Source organism: Lepus europaeus, chromosome 5 (assembly GCF_033115175.1).
Source record: "Lepus europaeus isolate LE1 chromosome 5, mLepTim1.pri, whole genome shotgun sequence".
In the NCBI taxonomy this organism is placed as follows: domain Eukaryota; kingdom Metazoa; phylum Chordata; class Mammalia; order Lagomorpha; family Leporidae; genus Lepus; species Lepus europaeus.
In genome coordinates, this window is record NC_084831.1 from 136,786,466 (window position 1) to 136,809,596 (window position 23,131).

A 23,131-nucleotide genomic window follows, 5' to 3' on the forward strand; every position below is an offset into this window, starting at 1 on the left:
TCATTTCTCACCAAGTCCTACTCACCATTCACTCCATAGTCTCACCACACCCAGATCCCTGTTGTCACCCCGGCTCCACCCCTCCATGGCATGTTTTTGCTCTTCTGGGAGCTGGAAATGTCCTCTTTCTCTCTGCTGAGCTCCTGTTCACTCCATAAGAGCCAATTCCATTTCCTCAAAGAAACTTTCCTTAGTTTTTCCGACGTCTCCTAAACATTCTGTGGGATTGGGTTTGTTCTTCTGGGGCATTTCCACCTAATCCCACTTCCGTTTTGTTAATAGCACCTGTTGTCTCTGTAGCTGGAGCTCCAGTTCACCTGTGCACATCTCGCACCACCAGTAGCTTATTAAAAGCTTGCTGGGAGCCAGGACCAAGCCTCATTCATCTTCAACTCTCCAGCACCTAACAGTAACATCTCATTTGTAGACAATGTCAATTTTCTGTCCTTGAGCCTAAGATATCTTGATGTTTCTGGGGCTAGCCTACTTGGATCTGTCTCATGAGATGGTTGCATAAACTATAGGAAACAGTAAACTAGTATTTAATTACAATTATAAGCACTCACTACATCATAGCTCTAATTTCATTACTGTACACTTTGTAACAATAATGCTAACATTTGGGGGTTTGTGTTTGTGTTAAGCCCTAATTGCATACATGGACCATTCCATTTTTTAGGTTCGTTTTAAAAATTTAGCATCCAGACCATATTCTCTTCATGCCCATGGTCTTTCCTATGAAAAATCCTCGGAGGGAAAAACCTATGAAGATGAATCTCCTGAGTGGTTTCAGGAAGATAATGTTATTCAGCCAAACTGCAGTTATACGTACGTATGGCACGCTACGGCGCGATCAGGGCCAGAGAGCCCTGGCTCGGCTTGTCGGGCCTGGACCTACTACTCAGCTGTGAACTCGGTAAGTACTTTCCTGGACAGCTTCTATTGTTGCCCCAACCTTATAACTTGGGCTTGCCAAACGGAAAGGTCTGATTATTTTTTGTTAAACATCTGCATTGTCTTTCAAGAGGATTGTGCAATAGTTCTGGTCCACCGTCTGCACAACCACAGCCAGAACTCTCCATACAGCTCTTCAGGTGACAGAGAGACAAAATTTCTTCAGTGGACAGGAAAGAAGATTACTTAAATAGCCCCAAGTTAAAGTGCCTATATTTACAGAGCAAGACATTTATTTGCAATATCTTGAACTAATTCTGTGAAGTCAGCACTGTTTTATTTGTATCATTCCACCCTGTATGTTTCAAAAATATACATTGCTCCTGGTAAACACAAGCAATTTTACTACTCCATTAACAACACCAAAAAAACTCCTTTGCTTTAGGCACAGTGGGAAAAAAGCAAGACTTAGGTTGGAATTTCTGTCCTGTCACTAGTAAGTGACATGACTGAGGGAAATTATGACATATTAGTACGTAGCATATGGTAGGCACCTGGTAAATACATTTATTTAATGAATGAATATGTAAGGATAGATATATAGATAGGATAATTGTCAGGATTCAATGAAATACTACAGGCTAAAAATTAGTAGTAGATGTTCAATAAGTAGTATCCATTATGTTAGCAATAGTATTATTGATATCAGTACTGATAAAATATTAGTCAAAGGAAGCACAAATCAAAGGACTCTGAATGCAATGGAATTAGAATGATAAGTATCTAGGTTTTATAAGCTATTCATTTATAATCTTCAAACTGAGAGCCTTTAGGGAGATTTCTGGCTCTATATGATCAGCAATTGTCACAAGAACGAAGAAAATCCCGAAAAAGGGAAACCACCAGGAGTCTTCAAAAAGTTCATGGAGGGGGCTGGTATTGTGATACAGCAGGTTAACCGCCACTTGCATCACAGGTGGAGAGCTGGTTTGAGTTTGGCTACTCTGGTTTCAATCCAGCTTCCTGCTAATGCACTTCAGAATGCAGTGGAAGATGGTCCAAGCACTCGAGCTCCTGCCAGCCACCTAGGAGAGCAGCATGGAGTCCCTGGCTCCTGGTTTTGGCCTGGCCCAGATTTGGCCATTGCAGCCATTTAGGAAGTGAATCAGAATATGGAAGATCTTTCTGTCTTTCTCTTCCTCTCTCTCTCTCTTCATGTCTCTCTATTGCTCTGCCTTTCAAATAAATACTTTTTAAAAAGCTCATGGAAAATGCATATTGTGGAAAGAAACATGCATGGATTTCAATTTTTTACTCCTAAATAAACTACTCTTTTAATTCCATTTCCACAGACTTTTCGAAGTACCCTCATACATGCTTTGTACTCTTACTATCTTCCAGGAAAAAGACATCCACTCAGGCTTGATAGGGCCCCTTCTGGTCTGCCGAAAAGGAACACTTCATAAGGCGAGCAACATGCCCGTGGACAGGAGGGAATTTATCTTACTCTTTATGGTCTTTAATGAAAAGAAGAGCTGGTACTATGAGAAGAAGTCCAAAACGTCTTGGAGACCCAGCTCAGAAGTCAAAAACCCCTATGAGTTTCATGGTATTTTCCTTAGAGTTTGATCTAATCTCTGAACTAAATTATACTGTGTTACAGTGATTCTTGCCACTGGTCTTCACAAGATGAAACATGCAATGCTTCTGAGGAAGCAGGAGCTAAATTAAAACCAAGTCCTTGACATATCAGATTGTTATAACTTGGCAGGTGATCCTGCTGGGGAAGGGGAGGAGGGAAAGTCTCAAAGGTAGCACCCAGAGGCTGTTGTAAAACCAACCAATCAACATAAACAGCAGGTGTGCTTCAGCTGGTAACCTACACTGACACTATGCCCGGTGTCCCGCACTTCAAAATAAACTTGTGACTCTTCTAAAACCAGAATGATTCTAATGGTGCTAGCTCTCAGGAGTTACCAGATGACATCCAGAACGAATGAGAACAAATTGAGGCAGGAAACTAGGTCATGGATAACGGGAAGGTAGGAGCAAGAGAACATTTGAGAGTTAATGCCGGGCAAAGTTAGCCCACTAGGAAACCTATTCAGGAATTTGATTTGTACATTGGCAACTGAATTACAAAACAGCTTTATTAGAGATGGGCAGAATTTAGGACTTTGTGGGCAGCACAAAGAAGTAGAAATTTAAAAAATGAAGATCAATAAATCCTGATTTTAGAGATTGATAATTGAGGGTGATTGCTCTTGGATTTCTGATTACTGAGGATTTGTGCTTTGGGTGAGAAGTCAGCCACTCAGTGTAATAGGGAAGGAGAAAGTCACTATCACTTAAGGAAAAAAGACATTGCACAGTGTCTGGTCTACTGCCACCTCCACCCCCAGCAAACCACCCAGGCCAAGGAGGTCATTCTCCCTCCTCCATTCACATGCTCCGGACACCCTCCTTTACCTTCTTTTTGTTTTTAACCCTACTCTTATTTCTAGGTGATCTCACCTGCCAAAGTACTTTGGGGTAGAGGAAGGCAAAATGATAAGATTTATAATCTGCTGCAAAATCCCACCAATTAAGAATTGTCTCTGCTTACCATAAAAAGAGTAAAAGATTTTAAATATTAAGATGTTAAAAATATTAAAATATTCTTTCAAGCGATATAGAGTTGAATCCATTGAGAACAGCTGGCCAAACAAGCTGCAAGTGGAGCTTTTGCTTCGATTCTCTAGGCCTCTCGGCCTCGTGTGCTCTTGAGAAGCAAGAAGCACACCTTTACGAAAACCTGTCAATCTGGCAGGAAAGTTCAGGCTGCAGAACCCCTTGGCTGGTGTCTTGGGTATGCCTTTACTTGCTGAATGCCTTCAAGGTACTGCCTCCTGATTTCTCAGAGAAAGAGTTAAATGCATCAGTGTAGTTTCATTCCTAAATGTGTTGTAGTCCAAGTGTCTGTAATTTGGTAATCCATGTGGTGTAGTAATCATCAAAGCATTTGATGTGCAGTCCACCTGAAACCTCAGCCCCTAGCTCAGTGCCTAGCCTTTGCAGTATGTACTCAACAAATATGTGTTAAATTAGTAAATAAATGGAAGACTTTCATTAGCCAAATGTTTACTGAGCACCTATTATGCTGAATCTTCACTTCCCTGTCCTGATGCAGTGGTTTAACTATGCTGACCTAATAATCACTTGAAATGCCTTTCACTCTTCTGATATTTATTTCTTAAACAGTAACTAAGATGAGGGGATAGGAGTTGACACTATTAGTGTGTAGATAGATATTCCCATACCTGATTTAATTTTAAGGGTGTCAAAAATATTTCTATTACTCCATCTCCAAAGATGCACTGGCTTGGTTCCTGAAATCCTACCGCAGTTCCTTTAACTTAAGAAGAAAAACCTTCGGCGCCGCGGCTCACTAGGCTAACCCTCCGCCTTGCAGCGCCGGCACACCGGGTTCTAGTCCCGGTCGGGGCACCGATCCTGTCCCGGTTGCCCCTCTTCCAGGCCAGCTCTCTGCTGTGGCCAGGGAGTGCAGTGGAGGATGGCCCAAGTCCTTGGGCCCTGCACCCCATGGGAGACCAGGATAAGCACCTGGCTCCTGCCATCGGATCAGCGCAGTGCGCCGGCCGCAGCGCGCCTACCGCGGCGGCCATTGGAGGGTGAACCAGTGGCAAAAAGGAAGACCTTTCTCTCTGTCTCTCTCTCACTGTCCACTCTGCCTGTCAAAAAAAAAAAAAAAAAAAAAAAGAGAGAAGAAGAAAGACCTTCCTTCATTTCAGTTCTAGATACATGCTTGGTAGCACTCAGCTTTTTATCACTGAAATGTTATATTTTATTTTAAGGGGATCAAGCTTACAAAGTACTTTTGAAAACCTCACATGTTTCATTGAGGGGAGTGGGCAAAATCTAAGGAGTCTGGATGTTTAATCTGGGAAAGGGTAGGGAAGCCACACATCAGTGAAAGGATAAACACGTATCGCTCCCTGCTGGTGCATATACCAAATCTCAACTCCAGCTTCTTCATATTGCCTGGAACTATCTCTGAATGTATGAAGCCTTAGGATGATGTGCCTCATATCCCCTCACTTACTCCAATCCTTTCAGTTTGCTTTATCTGCCTATATTTGTCTTTATCTTTTTGTAGTAAAGCAAAATTTATACTGTCAATGCAAAGGGTAAATGGAGAAAGCATAGAGCAGGAAAAATGTATAAAGTCTGGGGAAAGAGTGCCGTACTGTTGAAACAGGAGCTCCCTCAACTTCCACTGGGGGCTGGTGTGAGTGACATCAGATGGAGTGGTCTTTCTGTTTCATCCTGTCAGTGATTGGATGATATACAGGAAGGCCCTTTCTATGCCAGGAATGGGCTGGCAATGTGGAGCAATGAGAAAGACGGGGGGGTGAGTGATTGTCCCATAGTTCCTTACGAGCCTCCCTCCTGATCTATACAGGTTTTTAATTGACTGTAACTCTCTTCTTTCAGCCATTAATGGGATGATCTACAGCTTGCCTGGCCTGAGAATGCATGAGCAAGAGTGGGTGAGGTTACACTTGCTAAACATGGGTGGCTCCAAAGACATCCACGTGGTTCACTTTCATGGGCAGACCTTGCTGGAAAACGGCACTCAACAGCACCAGTTAGGAGTCTGGCCCCTTCTGCCAGGTAAAGATCTGGGCAACAGGGAGAAGTCGCTCTGAAACACAGCAAGAGAATGAAATCCAACACCTGTAACTCACCCTCAACCCCTCCTTGTGTATCCACTTGCCAAAGGGTCAGAACACAGGCTTCTGGCATAGATCTTGGGAAAAGCCATCTACCTAAAATATATAGGGAGTACAAAAATAGCTATGTTCAAACCGTCTGCAGTACCATACAGGCTAAAGACAAAGCCTAATATGTCCCATACAGTTTCTCCCAAGCCACTGTCACATGTACCAGGGCTCAACAGATGACAAAATGAATCCAACTGGGCTCAGGCAGCTCCAGATTTTTCTGCTGGGAAGGAGATAAGAAACTTTCTAGGCCGTCGCCATGGCTCACTTGGCTAATGCTCCACCTGTGGCGCTGGCACCCTGAGGTTCTATCCCAGTTGGGGCGCTGGGTACTAGTCCCTATTGCTCCTCTTCCAGTCCAGCTCTCTGCTGCTGCCTGGGAGGGCAGGGGAGGATGGCCCAAGTGCTTGGGTCCGTGTACCCACATGGGAGACCAGGAGGAAGCACCAAGTTCCTGGCTTCGGATCAGCACAGCGCCGGCTGTAGCGGCCATTAGGGGAGTGAACCAATGGAAGAAAGACCTTTTTCTCTGTCTCTGTCTATAACTCTACCTGTCAAATAAAAAAAAAAAGAAGTTTTCTGGCATTTCCAGATACTTGAATTCTGGCTCTATTATCCTGATATACTGTGGCAAGTGACTCCAGAAATCATAATCTTGAACTAACTCATGAAGTTTTTGGAGAGAAAAAAAAATTGTTAATGGTTGTAAAACCATTTAAGTATTTAGAGCTAGTCTGGACAAAATAAAGATAAATGCAGATTTGAACAAATTACAATCATCAGAAAGGATTTTAACATGCAAATTAGTTGATGGTAGATGTATCTTCTTGTGGATAGCTGTATGTATGTTAGAATCTACTTATTCTCACGCTTTACTGCGTCTAATAAAAACCTAGGAAGCTGGTTAAAATGCAACAGCTAAAGCACAGGTTTGAGAGGGTAGATTTGGGGCAGTATGCTCATGAGCCTGCATTTTTAATAAACAGCCTCCTTTTCATAAATGTTGTCTGAGGAACTAGCAGGCAGTCCACTGATGGAACTTTGAATAGGGAAGTTGACCTGTGAGTCTGCCTCAGATGTAGGCACAGAAGTCCAATGGGTCTGTTTTGGTTCGAAGTAAGGGAGAAGGAGGTTGTTTTACATGTGCCAGTGACTCACTAATAAATCTAGAAAGACTGACTTTATTAAGATCAGAGGTACAGGGGATTATCTTTTCACCAAGTATTAGCAGATAAGTCATCCTTTCCATGGGCCTGCAAGATGGACTGAGAAGCTATGATCAGCTGTCCACTGAAATCACCAAACCAGCACATCTACATTAAAGAGAGGAAAGCTGGAGATTTAAGAGGAAATTATTAGCAAGGCAGAGTTCTTCCACCTGTGGGTTCATTCCCCAAATGCTTGCAATGCCTGGGCTGTGCCAGGCTGAAGCCAGGGGCAGGAAGTTCTGGTCTCCCATGTGGGTGGCGGGGATCTAACTGCTTGAGACACATTGCTGCTTCCTGGCGTGCACATTAGCAGAAAGCTAGAATCAGAAGCCAGAGCAGGACTTGAACCCAGGCCCTCATTTATGGAGCGCATGTGTTTCCACAGCCTCTTCACTACTAGGCCGAACATGTGCCGCTGGAGGGCTTATGTTTGAGGATGACCATCAGCTATTAACTTTGACTCCAAATCTGGAGAATGGTCACAAATTAGAGTCAACAGAATTTACATACAATTAGCTGGCAAAGGATACTGTTAAATATCAGAATAGATCATCAGAGACTTTAGAAATCTCATTCTTTGAGTGATTTTTCTGAGGCAACTTACGTAACTCTTTATCCAAATATGTACTACTTCTAGAAAGTTTGAAAATGTGGGGGAAGGAATGTTTTGATTTTCTTATATAAAAAAGCAAAAAAAAAAAAAAACTGAAATGAAGGGAGAACAGAAATGGGTACAACAGTATTAAGGCCCAATGATGTGTCATTTAAAGTCACTTTGATACGTTGGACTGTCACACTGTTACCTGCAAGTGTGGATTACCTTGCAACATTGCATTTAGATGAGTGAGAGTTTATTTCTAGAAGGGGATATAGAGATTACAAATTTACTTTTTTTTTAATACAACTTTTTTAACTTTTACTTAATAAATATAAATTTCCAAAGTACAGCTTTTGGATTACAGTGGCTTCCCCCCCCCCCATAACTTCCCTCCCACCCGCAATCCTCCCATCTCCCATTCCATTCACATCAATATTCATTTTCAATTATCTTTATATACCGAAGATTAATTTAGTATATATTAAGTAAAGATTTCAACAGTTTGCACCACACAGAAACACAAAGTACTGTTTGAGTACTAGTTATAGCATTAATCCACATTGTACAACACATTAAGGACAGAGCTCCTACATGGGGATTATGTGCACAGTTGACTTAACAACTGACACTCTTGTTTATGGCGTCAGTAATCACCCCAGGGTCTTGTCATGAGTTGCCAAGGCTATGGAAGCCTTTTGAGTTCACCAACTCAAAAGTTGACAAACTCAAATTTACTTTTAATAACCTGTGTGTGTGTTTCCTAATCTAGTCCTGCCTAAACAGAAATGAATAACTCAAATTCTACTCTAAAACTTCTTGTGATACAAGGCCTTTAGGTTGTTGGTGAGCTGTCCTAGTTAACCTTTGGATGTGTAATGCTGTCCTTAACTCTCAACTTCAGGTTCATTTAACACTGTTGAAATGAAAGCATCAAAACCTGGCTGGTGGCTCCTAGACACAGAGGTTGGAGAAAACCAGAGATTGGGGATGCAAACGCCATTTCTCATCATAGACAAAGGTATCACCCCAGAACAACATCATATTTTGTAACAGAAGTGTGCCTGTTACTAGAATATTACCAACTATTAGATTAGAAGCATTCAATTTGGAATTCTGAAGTGACAATGGCATAATTTGTAGTCACAGTTGCTTTTATTCTGGACCATGATCTGATTGCACTGGACACATATCAGTCATCTAGAAAACTTAACCCTGATGGTTCAGGACAAAGGCATTCCTCTCCATTAGGGAACCAAGCTAAAGCACCCTTGCTTATGATTTGTGATCGATGAGAAATTGTAGGGAAGACATGCTCCAGGTTCCACAAGTAGAGGAAGGAAAAGGTATAGAAATTTCACAGTCAATGACATAGTCACTGAATTTGGCATTTTGATACACAAGAAACAGTTTCCATCTGTCCATCTGCTTATCTATCCATCCATCCATCCATCCATCCCTCAACCCATACTGCACTTCACTTCTCTACAGTTCCAATCTCTGGGCCAACATCCAGATATCAAGATAACACAGCAGCAAGTATTTCCTTCTTTGATCAAGATGTAACTTTCAAGCCAAACTTTGAGAACCTAGCCCCATGGAGAGATGGTGCTTCATGTTGTATTAATGCTTATTTTAAGATATAAGCAGATGGAAATCAGTTTAACAAACAATTGTATTTCAAGATTTCAGTTATTTCCCTCTAGAGGAACACTATTCCTATTGACGCACCAATCTTGAGTATGTATTTAAGCACAGACATACTTAAGCCCATGCCACACAAGAGTGGTAAAAATCTTCAATTATTCACCCTTCAGAAGCACAGTCTCTAGAAGAGGAGATTTTTACTTTGATATATGTATTTTCTAAGCAAAATTATTCTTTTCTCAATCTTAGAATGTAAACAGCCGTTGGGACTAAGCACTGGTGCCATAGCTGATTCACAGATCAAAGCCTCTGAGTATATGGGTAAGTAGCCTGCGAATGGCACCTCCTACAACTATGCTGTGTGCATCCTGTGAAACCATGCATGGCAATCATGCCGAATGGTCATTTTTCCTCTCCAGGCTTTTCTCCTACCGCCAGATAGTGAAGCAGTTCCATTTGGAGTGCTCGTGTGGTAGGGGAAGGAGCACTCTGGCAGGTGCTAAAAGCCTATCAGTGTTGTTTTATCACTGCCACCCCTGTAGTGTATAATGTTCCCAACCAGTGCCTTCCAGGGAAAACCAAAGGTGGAGTAGCTAATACCTCTACCTACATAGTCTGACTTTTCTAGAGGGATTCAGCAAGAATAAATAGATTATTTTTATGACATGTGCTTATGTCTATGTCTCTCCATTCATCTTTCTGGATTTGAGCACATATTCCAGTCAGATTCACAGGGTCTTTTTATAATATAAAGATTTATTTATTGATTTGAAAGGCAGTGTTACATTGGGGTGGAGGAAGAGAGAGAGAGAGAGAGAGAGAGAGAGAGAGATTGATTTTCCATCTACTGATTCCCTCCAAAAATGATCACAATAGTCAGGCCAAGCAGAAGCTAGGAGCCAGGAATTCCATCCAGTTCTCCCACATGGACAGCAGGTTTCTAAGTACATGGACCATCTTCTGCTGCCCTCCCTGGTACATTAACAAACAGCTGGATTAGAAGTGGAGCAGTCAGGACTTGAACTGACACTCTGATATGAGATGCTGGCACTGCAGGCAGCAGTTTAATGGCAACCTCTCACATAGTCTCACAAGCCAGGCATTAGGCACCAATTAATAGAGCACTTTACCTGTGCCAACCATTCATCTATTTAAGAAACTTTGCTGAGCACTCACTCGGAGTGTATGGCAGAAATTCTCCTAAGGTTCTTCGCTCTGCCTCAAAGCCCTTCCTGAGATCAAGAGGATCACGATGCTTCCACCCCTCCCAGGTCTTTCTACTGGGGAGGCACAGTTAGCAGCAACTGAGAAAGACAAACATGACTCCTGTGCAAGACATGGGTGGATGGCAGTTAACAGCTGACCAAACACAAACCTGAAGCCAAGTTTTCATCATTTTCAGGGACAGGCTTAGCAACCAATGTTGTGTCAGCTGCCTAATCTCCTAACTGTAACATATGTCTTCCAAGGACCTGGTTTTCCACTGAACTAAAGTCACTGGAGAGATTGTTGATTTTCTATTTTTTTTTATTTTAAATTCAGAATACTCACAATTTTTTTTCTTGCATTGAATTTAGGTTATTGGGAGCCCAGATTAGCAAGATTAAACAATGGTGGATCATATAATGCTTGGAGTGTAGAAAAAACTACAGTAGAATCTGCCTGGAAAACTTGGATACAAGTATGTGTTATTAACCTGGTAATAGTTACTGCTATTGACAGTAAAAACCCACTTAAAAGAAGAACAAAACAAGACATATAGATGTTTACTAATTTCCCAAAGTAACACATAGCTTGTGAGGGTTGCCCTGCAATTCAAGTCCAGATACTTTGTGTTCGACTATTGAGCTAGCATTTCAAACTTTGCTAAGACTTAGGTGCTACTCTTAGTTTTAAGAAGCCAAATATACAATGAATTAAATTAGTATATGACTCATTGACAGAGACAGTTCCATCTACTGACTTTGCTCTTCTGCAGGTGGACATGCAAAGGGAAGTTGTAATTACAGGAATCCAGACTCAAGGTGCCAAACACTACCTGAAGTCCTGCTATATTACTGAGTTCTGTGTGGCTTACAGTTCTGACCAGACCAACTGGAAGATCTTCAAAGGCAACAGCACACGGAATGTGATGGTTTGTGTCTTTGTTTCTCTCTGAATCTCAGAACTCAGCCTAGGGTTACTATGACTATGTCTGTGATTAAGTCTGTCTTTATTAAAAATATTCTTCTTGGTGTTAGAAATGTGAACAGCTTTCTAAGGGTCCAGTGGAGGCAAGTGGAAATATGATGGGTCTGCATATTATAAGTGAAAGAAATATGCTGGCTGGCGCCGCGGCTCAACAGGCTAATCCTCTGCCTGCGGCGCCGGCACACCGGGTTCTAGTCCCGGTCGGGGCGCTGGATTCTGTCCCGGTCACTCCTCTTCCTGTCCAGCTCTCTGCTCTGGCCTGGGAGTGCAGTGGAGGATGGCCCAAGTCCTTGGGCTCTGCACCCGCATGGGAGACCAGGAGAAGCACCTGGCTCCAGGCTTCAGATCAGCGCGGTGCGCCGGCCGCAGCGGCCATTAGGGGGTGAACCAACGGAAAAAGGAAGACCTTCCTTTCTGTCTCTCTCTCTCTCTCTCACTGTCCACTCTGCCTGTCAAAAAAAAAAAAAAAAAAAAAAAAAAAAAAAAAAGAAAGAAAGAAAGAAATATGCAGTACTGCTGAAACTTCAAAACTGCATATAACCTGGAAAAAATGACTGTATCATAAAAAAAAATCAGACTCTTCAAGTTGTCAGATGATGCACAGCAGAGTAGAATATCTGGTCTTCTACCCCAAGGAGTTCATGCTAAAAGTTGGTGACCAAGACTTTTGAATTGATTATTACATTGTATTTTGTTCTTTATTTCAATGTACCTGAAGGAAATGGTAGTATTAACGCCAGCAATGCTCTGAGGCAGTGTGATTCTCAGACTCATTCAAGGGTCACGGCTGAGGACTGACCTTCGCCGGCTGAGCTTCTGTAGGCTCAGCCTAAGAGTCCAGATGTTTCCCCTTCTCTTATTTCTCCTCCCCAAAGAAAACCATCTGCCTGCATGGAGTGTATTTGCCATTATTATGCCAATAACTGAATGTGTTCCAGTTATACTTTATGGAAGTTAATTACTATTTCACCTTTTGTGTATTATCCTTTAGCTATTTCTAGTAATTATTTGCAATAAACTTAGACCAAACCATGAAAATCTTGAATTATGGTTCTCACTAGTCAGTATGGGGAGAGGGAAAACAGGTTACAATTAAGGCTATGGACTAAAGATTTTTGCATTCAGGAGGCATGTCAGTGTGCAGTTTGGTTATTTTTGATATCTATTTCTGGTTTTCATATCATGATAATAGTAACTTCATAAAATAAACTGATGTTAATTCTTTAAAGATTTGCTAGAAATCTGGGCATGGAGGTTTCTTTATGGGGATTTTAAAAATTATAAATTCAATTTCTTTAAGAGCTATTGGGCTATTCAAATTGTATATTTCATATCGGGTAAGTTAAGGCACTTGTGGTTTTAGATAAAGTGGTCCATTTCCTCTAAGTGTTCAGTTTATATATGTAGAGTTATTTGTAGTAGCCACTTCTTGGCCTTTTGATGTCTTCAGGGTCTGTGATGATATTGCCTGTTTTATCTGCAATTTGAATTTCTCTTTTTTTCTTTTTTTTTTTTGTTAAGATTTATTGATTTATTGTGAAAGACTTACAGAGAGGGGGGCGGGGAGAGTGCTTCAATTCTCTGGTTCACTCCCCAAATGGCTACAATGGCTGGGTCTGGGACAGTGGGAAGCCAAGAGCTAGGATCTTCATCTGGGTCTCCCACATGGGTAGCAGGGGCCCAACTACTTGGGGTATCTTCTACTGCTTTCCCAAGGCCATTAGCAGGGAGCTGGATCAGAAGTAGAGCAGCTGGGACATGAATAGGCACTCATATGAGATGCTGACATCACTACCTGCTACAATGCAAGGCTGGTGCCTTTAGTTTTGCTACAGATTTGTTAACTTTTTGAAATGTTGGAGAACCAATTCTTTCTTTTGCTGAATTTTCTCCATTGTTTCCCTGTTCGCAATCTTAGTGACATCTGCTCTTCTGTTTTAGCATTTTGACATTGCTCTACTAGGGAAGAACTGGGTACAACCTGGTTACTGCCAGGTGGCGGTCAAAGTGCCGGTCTCCCACTGGGCCTTTGCTGGCCCCTTACAGCAGAGCACTCCTCTTTCTTCTGGCTGGAAAGTTCCACTGACACTACAGTGGTGAGAACCAAGGGGTGAAAATCCCAAGTCCCCATCTGGCCTTCTCAGATCCAGGAGGGATTTGAGGGAACCTCTTCAGTCTCACAAGCATAGACATCTAGCCTCCCCCAAGTCTTTGCTGCCCGGGGCAGGAGAGGAGCCACATTTTTTTTCTCCTGTGGTGTTTTGTTGGAGTGGATCAGTTGTTGCCCAAAAGTGTTTTCTATCTTGCCAGGCTGCTCTTTCTTGACTCTTGGACTAGATAAGGTAGGATTTTATTAGGGCATTGTTTTCCCCATCTGTATCCATTGGTGTTTCCAGGTTCTTGATTTCTGCCTCTCCAAGACTGGGATAACCCAAGGGGGAAAAAATAAAACAGGAAACACAGCACCCTGTTGTTCCTTGGGGCCCAAGAACCCTAGCCAGTTTGCTGCCTTTTCTCCTCTATTCAGAGTCTTCTTGTGTTTCCTTTATGTATAAGGACCATGGTTTTTAGCTGTCCTTATCAGGAGGAATAGAGCAAAATATATCTACATCATCTTCTGGAAATGTCACCAATTATCATTTAAGACCAAATTATTTGGTTCAGGTCCCATGAGTACTGAATATTACAATATGTAATCAAGATTTATTAAAAATCACTTCATAGAGAATTGTTGCAGAAGTAAGCTTTCCTCTTTTCTTCTAGTATTTCAATGGCAACTCAGACGCATCCACAACAAAAGAGAATCTGTTTGACCCGCCTATTGTGGCAAGATACGTCAGGATCTCTCCAACTAGGTCCTACAACAGACCTGCCCTTCGAATGGAGCTGCTAGGTTGTGAGGTTAATGGTAAGGAACAAAGATGCATTATTTTCTAAACCTTGCTCCGACAATCAGGATGTGGGAGGTGTGGGAGAATGGTAAATTCTTACTTCTTTCAGTGACTCAGGTGCCAAGGAAAACCTTTGTGAAACAGAGATTTCACCTGGAAGTACTCTTAGTGTCTCTAGACTGAGACTGGTTCCAGCAGCTGGGGTAGGCACCACCTGTCTGCATAAGCCTGGCTGATGTGGACACCACCACGACCTCCAAGGAAGAGCCCTTACTTGGAATTGCCGTCATCAGCCCACTCTCAATGAGAACAATCGGGAATTAAAACAAGGCCTGACTCTCCCAAAGCCCCGCAGACCGACCACTCAGACTTTAATGGAACGGCAGTTTCTAGCAAAACTGCTACCATGTATTTGGTGTTCAATGAACAGCTTTGAAATGTGAATCTGCTTCCCAATTTCTTACAATCAGGATTGTACTATGTATTCTTTTTTGTATCCTTTGTCTTCTCTATGTAAGCAGCTATTTTTCAGGGAATGTAACACATCCTATGGTATAAATAAATCCAAGCAATCATAATGGTCATCATAAAACCCTACTAGATGTAGTGAGGGTGTTTAATAGTCTTATCAATGATTCTGATCCTTGAAGCTGTGCTTTCCATTATTTTTCACTTCCAAGCACCCATGCAAAATGTCTGCCAAGCATTTGAAAGAATGAAGCAACTGACTTAAAGTTTGGCTGATCCAGGACCACCCAGCAACTCGAAGGCTAAGGGTAGAAGGATCAATACCCGATTATAGACACAGCGCAAGTTGCTGAGGAGCACTGTTGGGGAGCTGCAGTAGCTTCTCTAGGGTGGAGAGAGGAAGTCATGAGTCACAGTGCAGAAAGCATCTGAGCCTTGGAATCAGTTTCTCATCAAAACAGATGACGGTGCAATCTCCCCTTTTCGTACATGAGAGGGACAAATATGGGCATTTTGCCAGCATGCAGGTAGCGATACTATATAACATCTCCTACATAAAATGCACATTTTACACAGGCAGGAGCACTCCTTGAAATAGTTTCATGACTCATTGTTTTTGTTTTTCTACATAATATGGGCTGTAAGTGGCAGATGTGTTCAGATCCTGGAGTCAGGCTATCCTGCAATGTGACTTTCAAACTCTGTTAATTGATTTAAAACATCTGTGGTTTTTTTTGTTTTGTTTTGTTTTTTACACAGGAAGCATTGCTTTCTTCTTTATTTTCTGGGATTTCTAAAATTAATATTCGAAATAGGGAAAGTCAGGTGTGATTTCAAGAAAGCTTCCAGATGATTTACCAGTAGAACAGTGTCACAGAGATGACAGGCACTGAGCAAAGCTCACTCGCTGGGTACGCTCATGTTCTCACATTCACAGACCGGCCTCACTGCCTGTGATGTTCAAAATTATGCCTTGGCAAAATTTCAAAGGGTGTATAACATGAATCACAATGAAAGGGCTGAAAAAGCAAATAAGTGGTGGCTACCTAGGATCCACTGCATCTTCTTTGTAGTAATTGTTAGACAAAGAAACAATATTTTATTTTTTATATACATGGATAGTTCAGGATTTTTGTGTACCTCAACACAAAGACCCAGGGTCCATGTCTCTCTGAAGGAGGGAAGTAGGTTTGAATGTTTAGAACCATGTGTTTGGTATCAGAATGTCTGGGTTCAAATCCAGTTTCTGATTTTCTGGCTGTATTACTTTAAGGCAAGTTACTGTTTCTTGCTCTATTTCTGTGTTCTCATCAGTGAAATGGAGATGATAAGAGGCATTAAATAAGCCAAGCAGAGCCCAAGAACAATGTTGGGTACTTGCATGTGGTGGTGGTTGTTTCCATTGTTCCTCAGTAGTCATATTATTTCTTGTCCCCTCTGCAGTGCAAAATGCCATTCAGGGAATGCTGCTGGCGTGTAATTAATCACATGACTTTTCTTTTGACAGGATGCTCCGCACCCCTGGGAATGGAAAGTGGAAAGATAGAAAACAAGCAAATCACAGCTTCCTCGTTTAAAAAATCTTGGTGGGGAGATTACTGGGAACCCTCTCTTGCGCGTCTCAATGCCCAGGGCCGTGTGAACGCCTGGCAAGCCAAGGTGACTATGCCCTATGAGTGGAGTTCCTCTCAGCCCTCCAGAAGAAAACAAAGTCCCTCTCTGCGGGGGCGTTAAGGAGGCGGGTGGGCTGGAAAGTGAGAGTACCAGCTCCTGTTCCTACTAATAGCCTAGGTCAAAGAATCTCGGAACCCTATTGACTCAACAGCTCTGGCTTTTACTTTGGCTCAGAGAGGTCATTTATTACCTCTGTGGACTTTGATTTAAACAAGATTGGACATGACTCTTTTGCAAAGAGCCAGACAGTAAATATTTAGGCTTTGTGAGCCATACATTCCCTGTTGTAGCTACTCAACTCTGCCATTATATCAGGAAAGCGGCCATAAACAATAATGCAAATGCGAGAGCATAGCTATGTTCCACTAAGACAATTTACAAGCAACATCCAGTGAGTCAGATTTGGCCTATGGTCTGCAGTTTGTCAACTCCTTATTTAAACAGCTTACATTAGTGATGAACAAATGATTTAGATTTAAAACCTATCTCATTTTTTTCTACAACATTTTTCATTGTCTTAAGAAAGTCCTTTAAATTTTGTGTCCATTTGTAAGAGCTTTGAGAAATTCCTTGAGACAATTGGAAGGATGATAAAATGTTGTAAAACCAAGGTTATAAATCCGAGATGAAGCTGAACACCTTCCAGGGAGTTCTATTCCCCCTGGGATGAGCCCATTGAGTATTCTGGTGACTTGATTTTAAGGTAACAGTTAACAATTGACCCACTCTTACTCCATACTTCATTTCTTCTTAGACTAGTGTAGATAACTTAAGATCCTTTCAGTCAGCTGAATCCAAATTCCCAGACTTCTGCCCTCCTGTCTCCCTCGAGATTGCACACTGCAATTCTCTGCAGTCTTTGTAGAATTCCAGGATCTATCTTCATGCTGGCCACTAGAAAGAGAATTGTGATATTACTTGAGGAAACACAAGAGCCCAGACCCCATGCAGACAGTCTTGGGAACAAATGTCTGAGTCTAGAGACTCATCTGGCCCAACACAGAATCTCAGAATGTTAGACTGGCAAGGAGCATGCCAAAGCATCTGGTCCGCACTTTTCCATTTAACTCTAAATACAGAAGATAGTAAGTAATTTTAGATTAGCCTAACTTCAGAATCAGGTCTGGAATCTCACTCTCCTAATAAGCAGGCCAGGTCCCTTCTACCAGTTCAAATAGTCCAAATACCTCATTGTGCAATTCTGCAGAGAGAGAGAAAAAAACTGACATCTAGAGAAGTTAAAATAATAAAAATGCTATGTTATATTACACTTATATAGCTTATATAGTCACATAAGTAATAAATAAGGAGATGTCATCTAGTTTCCCAGATGACCCATTAGACCTTCTCATGGTATAACGTTGTTGCCTTTCCCTCTCTTTTACAACCTTAGAAAGAAGTGCTTTCTATATTACTTAGACTTATTTATTTATTTGAAAGGCAGAGTTACAGAGAGAGAGAGAGAGAGAGAGAGAGAGAAACTTTCCATCTACTGGTTCAGTCCTCAAATGACAGCAACAGCCAGGGCTGTGTCAGGCAGAAGCCAGGAGCTTCATCTGGGTCTCCCACATGGGTGCAGGGGCCCAAAGACTTGGACCATCTTCTGCTGCTTTCCCAGGTGCATTAATAGGGAGCTGGATTAGAAGTGGAGCAGCCAGAACTCCAAATTAGTGCCCATATAGGATGTAGGCATCACAGGCAGAGGATTAACCCACTATGCCACAACACTGGCCCCTATTTTTATTTATTTTATTTAGAGAGAGAGAGAGAGAGAGACCCTATCTACTGGTCCATGCCTCAAATTCTCCCTACATTACAGGTTGAGCCAGGCAACCAACTCATTTCTTCCACATGGGTGGCAGAGACCCAAGTACTTGAGCCATCCACCTGCTGCCTCCCAGAGTGCTTATCAGCAGAAAGCTAGAATCAGGAGTGAAGCCACAACTTGAGCTCAGATGCTCCAATACAAGATGCAAGCATCCATAGTCCAAATGCACACTCCCTCTATACAGTTTGCTCTTAGTTTGTGTGATGTAATAAAGGCTCCCACATTAATTTTTAATGCCATCACTTAAAATCTGGAGTGCTAGTCAGAAATAGGCCTCACTTGACCTTCTCCAGTACAAAATATCTTTGTAGGATTTCTTTAGGAAGACTGACTAACACAGCCAGACACATGCAGGCATGCACACAGATGTGCACCTCTCAACATGACTAACTTATCTCAACCTCTTTTATGACTGCAGCAATCTCTTAGCTCCCTTTATTCTAACTCACTGGCAAACGCTTGATTTGAAGTCAACTGAGACACCATCCAGATGTCATGAAACTAGCAAAAATTTCTAATACAATTCTTCTAATTTAATTTTCTTTAAAATACACTTAGTGGGGCCAGCACTGTGGCATAGTAGGCTAAGGCTCTGCCAGCAGCACTGGCATCCTACGTAGGTGCCGGTTCATGTACTGGCTGCTCCTTTTCTGATCCAGCTCTCTGCTTATGGCCTTGGAAAGTAGTAGAGGATGGCTCAAGTGCTTGGGTCCCTGCACCCAATTGGGAGACCCGAAGAAAGTTCCTGGCTCCTGGCTTTAGATTGGCTCAGCTCTGGTCGTTGCGGCCATTTGGGGAGTGAAGCAGTGAGTGGAAGACCTTTCTCTCTGTCTCTCCCTCTCTCTGTCTATAGCTCTACCTCTCAAATGAATAAGTAAAATTTTTTTAAAAAAATACTTAGGGCATGTGAATCTGTTTGTATACCTACATATAGATGCACATAAATCCACATGCATTCCAATAGTCGTTATTTCACAGAGAAGAGGACAAGACTAAGGGACAGGCCAAGTCCCCCAAAGGTGAAAATGTATCTCAGATTACTCCAAAAATCACTTAGCTCTTCTGACCTTCTTTCTCCAAATGCATGCCACTGAACATGATGTTGGGCATTTTATTAGGCCAGAGATAGGGCTATTACTATACTCTGCCAAACCCTACTTAGGGACTTATCACGCCTCTCAAATATTACATCTGAAATATTAGGAAAAAAGACTATTTCTGCTATTTGACATTAGAGGTGCAAAGAAAAGCAAAGCTGGATTTTTCTAAAATACATAGAGATGCTAATTCTTTCTCAGGAAATTCTGCTCCAGTATCATGGTATTTAAAGAAACTTCCTTTACATAATGAGATTTAGAGAATGAAAGTAACTGATAATTTTGCAATTTAATAATTTTCTCAAGTGAAATTCATTTATTCATTCAACAAGTATTTTGTGAACACCAGCTACCTGCCTGCATTGTGATGCATGCCAGGAAACAAAGCTTCCCTCCAGCAGTATGAGATACAAACATACAAATAAGTTGCTGTGCAAAGTGTGGAATACATTTAGAAAAAACTTACACTCATCCTGTAGCAACAAAGAAAGACTGGGAAAGTTTTTAAAAGTGAATCCTAAGGAGTAAGATGGGGGAGGGGCTTGAGTCCTGTGTATTTCTTTTTTGTCCTAATCTAAAAAACAAAGGTTTTAACACCTTCCTTATCCATTTTTTTTAAAAATAATTTTCACAGGCAAACAACAACATACAGTGGTTGCAAATCGATCTGCTCAAAATCAAGAAGATAACGGCGATAGCCACACAGGGCTGCAAGTCTCTGTCCTCTGAGATGTTTGTCCGGAGCTACACCATTCACTACAGTGACAAGGGAGTAGACTGGAAAGCTTACAGGCAGAAATCCTCCACAGCGGACAAGGTACAGCGTGGCTTCAGGGCAAAGAGAACGCGATGGGCAAACTGCTCTGATGGAAACAACAAATACGCCCTGACATGAACAACTCAAAATCTGAATTCTAGTTCTGTAGTTGCCTGGTCTTGCGACCGGGCCTGTGCACATGACCTTCCCACCTTGACTGAGTCATGCTCCAGGGGGAAGGTGTGAGGTTTCGTTAGCTCTGATTGAGAAAGTAATGAGGGGATCCAGAAAACCTTCCTCTGTGAAATAATATATCAGCATTGTTTTAGACAAAAACACTCAAGATCGTAAACTTTTTGGTGTCATATTGTTACTAAACAAAACAGTTGGTATCCTCACCAACAGAGACGAGATTTCTTCATGTATTTCCTGGTTATGTGGTTAAAACATGCTACAAGAGGCAACGTTAAGGAGATGAACCTAGTTTTCCAGGAACAGGAACTGGGCTAAAAGTGATAGGTGAAGCAACACAGAGAACGGAACTGATAGTTCTTGAGTTTTCATCAAATGTGAACAGTTACTACAGTTAAGAACTTTGAAATCATCTCTCACTTTTTAAGCTGGTTGGTCGTCTGTTTTATTTCTCACTATACCAAATTATTCTCAAACAATGAAAACATCACTGTCATAAACAAATAGTGCCATGTGTAGAACTTGGGTATTGTTATAAGCCGCTCTGCCCCCCCCCAAAAAAAAAAACTTTGGTTGAAGATATAAGGTATACGCCAAAAAAGATGAATAAAGTTAAGTACATGATTGAATTGTATGTAAAATGTTAGTAATAGCTAACCATTTGTTGGTGTCCACTATCTGACACCTACTAGGCACATGTTGTATGTTTACATAAATTTTTAATTCTTTATGACAACTTCTATGAGGTAAGATATTCCTATCTATCTCCATTTTTCCAGTGAGGAAATGGAGCATCAAAAAATGTAAATAACTTATTCAAAGCCACACAGGTACAAGGAGGCTGGGAGCAGAGTAAGGCTTACAGCAGACTGTAAGCTTTACACAGCACCACGTCGCTTTTATTGATTCTTTCTTATTTGACTCAGATCACTGGGGAAATGAAATCCCTAAAGGGATGTCTGTTGCTTCATAACTCATCTCTGTGATGGTGCTTAAAAAGTTCATGGAAAAGTGGAATTAAAAAATGTTTATTTTGGGGGCCGACACTGGTGGAATGGGTTAAGCCACCACCTGCGATGCCCACATCCCATATGGGCACCAATTTGAGGCCCAGCTGCTCTGCTTCCAATCCAGCTCTCTACTATTGTACCTGGGAAAGCAACAACGTATGGTACAAGTGCTTGGGCCCCTGCACTCATGTGGAGACCAGTAAGAAGCTCTGGGATCCTGGCTTCAGCCTGGCTCAGCCCCAGTAATTGCAGCCATTTGGGGAGTGAATCAGCAGGTGGAGGCTCTCTCTCTCTCTCTCTCTCTGTCTGTCTCTTCCCTGTCTTGCAACTCTGCCATCCAAATAAATAAAAAATAAATATTAAAAATTATAAAAAATGTTTCAGTTCAAAAAATTTTTAAATCTGTGCATAGTTTTTTTATAATACACATCTTCTATGAACTTTGAGTCTCCTTGTATGTGTTCTTTGATGTACTCAGTTTGAGCTAAAAAATATTAGAAAAATAAGATTTTTACATCTATTATGCCATCATTAAAGATTTTCTCATATTTTCCTTTCAGATTTTTGAAGGAAACAGCAATACCAAAGGACAAGTGAAGAATTTTTTCAACCCACCAATCATTTCCAGGTTTATCCGTATCATTCCTAAAACATGGAATCAAAGTATCGCACTTCGCCTGGAACTCTTTGGCTGTGATGTTTACTAGAATTGAATATTCAAAAGGAAGAGTCTCTTTAAGATCTCAAACCATTTAGAGTGGGCAATGTATTTTACAGCTATTTTAAATGTTAACAAATTTTCCACTATTTCTCTTTTTTCTACTAGAGAATAAAATTTTATATAGAAATGTTGTAACTCCTTGCCACCGTTAAGCGAGATGGCAGCTATTATATCTGCATTAATTTGAATATAGATGGGAAAATAAAGAGCCAAAAAGAAAATGGCTTTTCTTTCACAATGTTTAAAAATGCTATATAGAATAATATTCATGGAGTTACCATGCTTTATTATAGCTCAAATCTTATATATGTTAATAAAAATAGTTATTTCTTTTTAAAAACCATTTATAAACCTGGGCATCTTTCATTCCTATATTCTTCATTAAAAGGTCTATTAGTTAGGAGCAAAGGAAACAAATATAAGATTTTTAAGTGGTTTGTTTTCCTTGACAGTAGGGGGAAAAACAATCTTACCTTATGAAACAAGTGCTTAAAATACCCGGTCTTTCCAGTATGAAAATGATTTTCCTGAGTTGCTATTGGTAGACAGAGAAGCAAGTATGTTTTTGGTAGTCCCACTGGGCTTGTGAATTCATCCTCGTCTCCTTGAGGACTGGTTACACGTGCTCATGTTCAGGGTTAATGGTCATTAAACGTCAAACAAACTCAAAATAATCACAGGAAAATTGAACATGGGCTCAAAACTTAGGCTTCCTTCTTGCTGGCACTACGTGGCATACTGTTTCATAACTCAGATTTACCTAAAGGAAAGCTCATATCTCTAAAACAGTGCATTGGAACCACTGACCCAAATACAGAGCTGTTGTTGCTTTCACTGGCCCCTGTCCACACTGAAAAGCAGATGAAAGTTTTTTCAGTGCCTTTCTCTGTTGGGCCTCAACCACCAGCTACTTCCCTTTGGAACTTGGCATCCAATGACCCTGTAGAAATTGGGAAGCCTTTTGATCTCATTGTTGAGATCATCTATTTTTCAGAAACAAACCAGCCTAAAAGTTAGTGCTTAAAACAACCACTACAAAAAGATACACGTGATGATGGATAGCTTGATCTAATCATTCCATAATGTATACACATATAAAAATATCACATTGCATACCATAAATATATATAATTCCTATTTATCAATCACATTTTAAAATGTGAAAGCAATATCCT

General features: G+C 41.3%; 1 protein-coding gene across 1 annotated transcript in view; it reads left to right on the forward strand.

Annotated features, from left to right (window-relative positions):
* Positions 1-22,299, forward strand: part of F5 (coagulation factor V) — a 73,913-nt gene extending 51,614 nt beyond the window's left edge. Inside the window, exons 15-25 of the mRNA XM_062192756.1 lie at positions 680-916; positions 2,296-2,503; positions 5,389-5,568; positions 8,386-8,502; positions 9,378-9,449; positions 10,706-10,809; positions 11,107-11,262; positions 14,082-14,226; positions 16,185-16,336; positions 19,911-20,093; positions 21,796-22,299. Of these exons, the coding sequence (XP_062048740.1) occupies positions 680-916; positions 2,296-2,503; positions 5,389-5,568; positions 8,386-8,502; positions 9,378-9,449; positions 10,706-10,809; positions 11,107-11,262; positions 14,082-14,226; positions 16,185-16,336; positions 19,911-20,093; positions 21,796-21,942 (1,701 nt within the window). The 3' untranslated portion in view covers positions 21,943-22,299. The remainder of the gene's footprint in view (positions 1-679; positions 917-2,295; positions 2,504-5,388; positions 5,569-8,385; positions 8,503-9,377; positions 9,450-10,705; positions 10,810-11,106; positions 11,263-14,081; positions 14,227-16,184; positions 16,337-19,910; positions 20,094-21,795) is intronic.
* Positions 22,300-23,131: the final 832 nt, after the last annotated feature.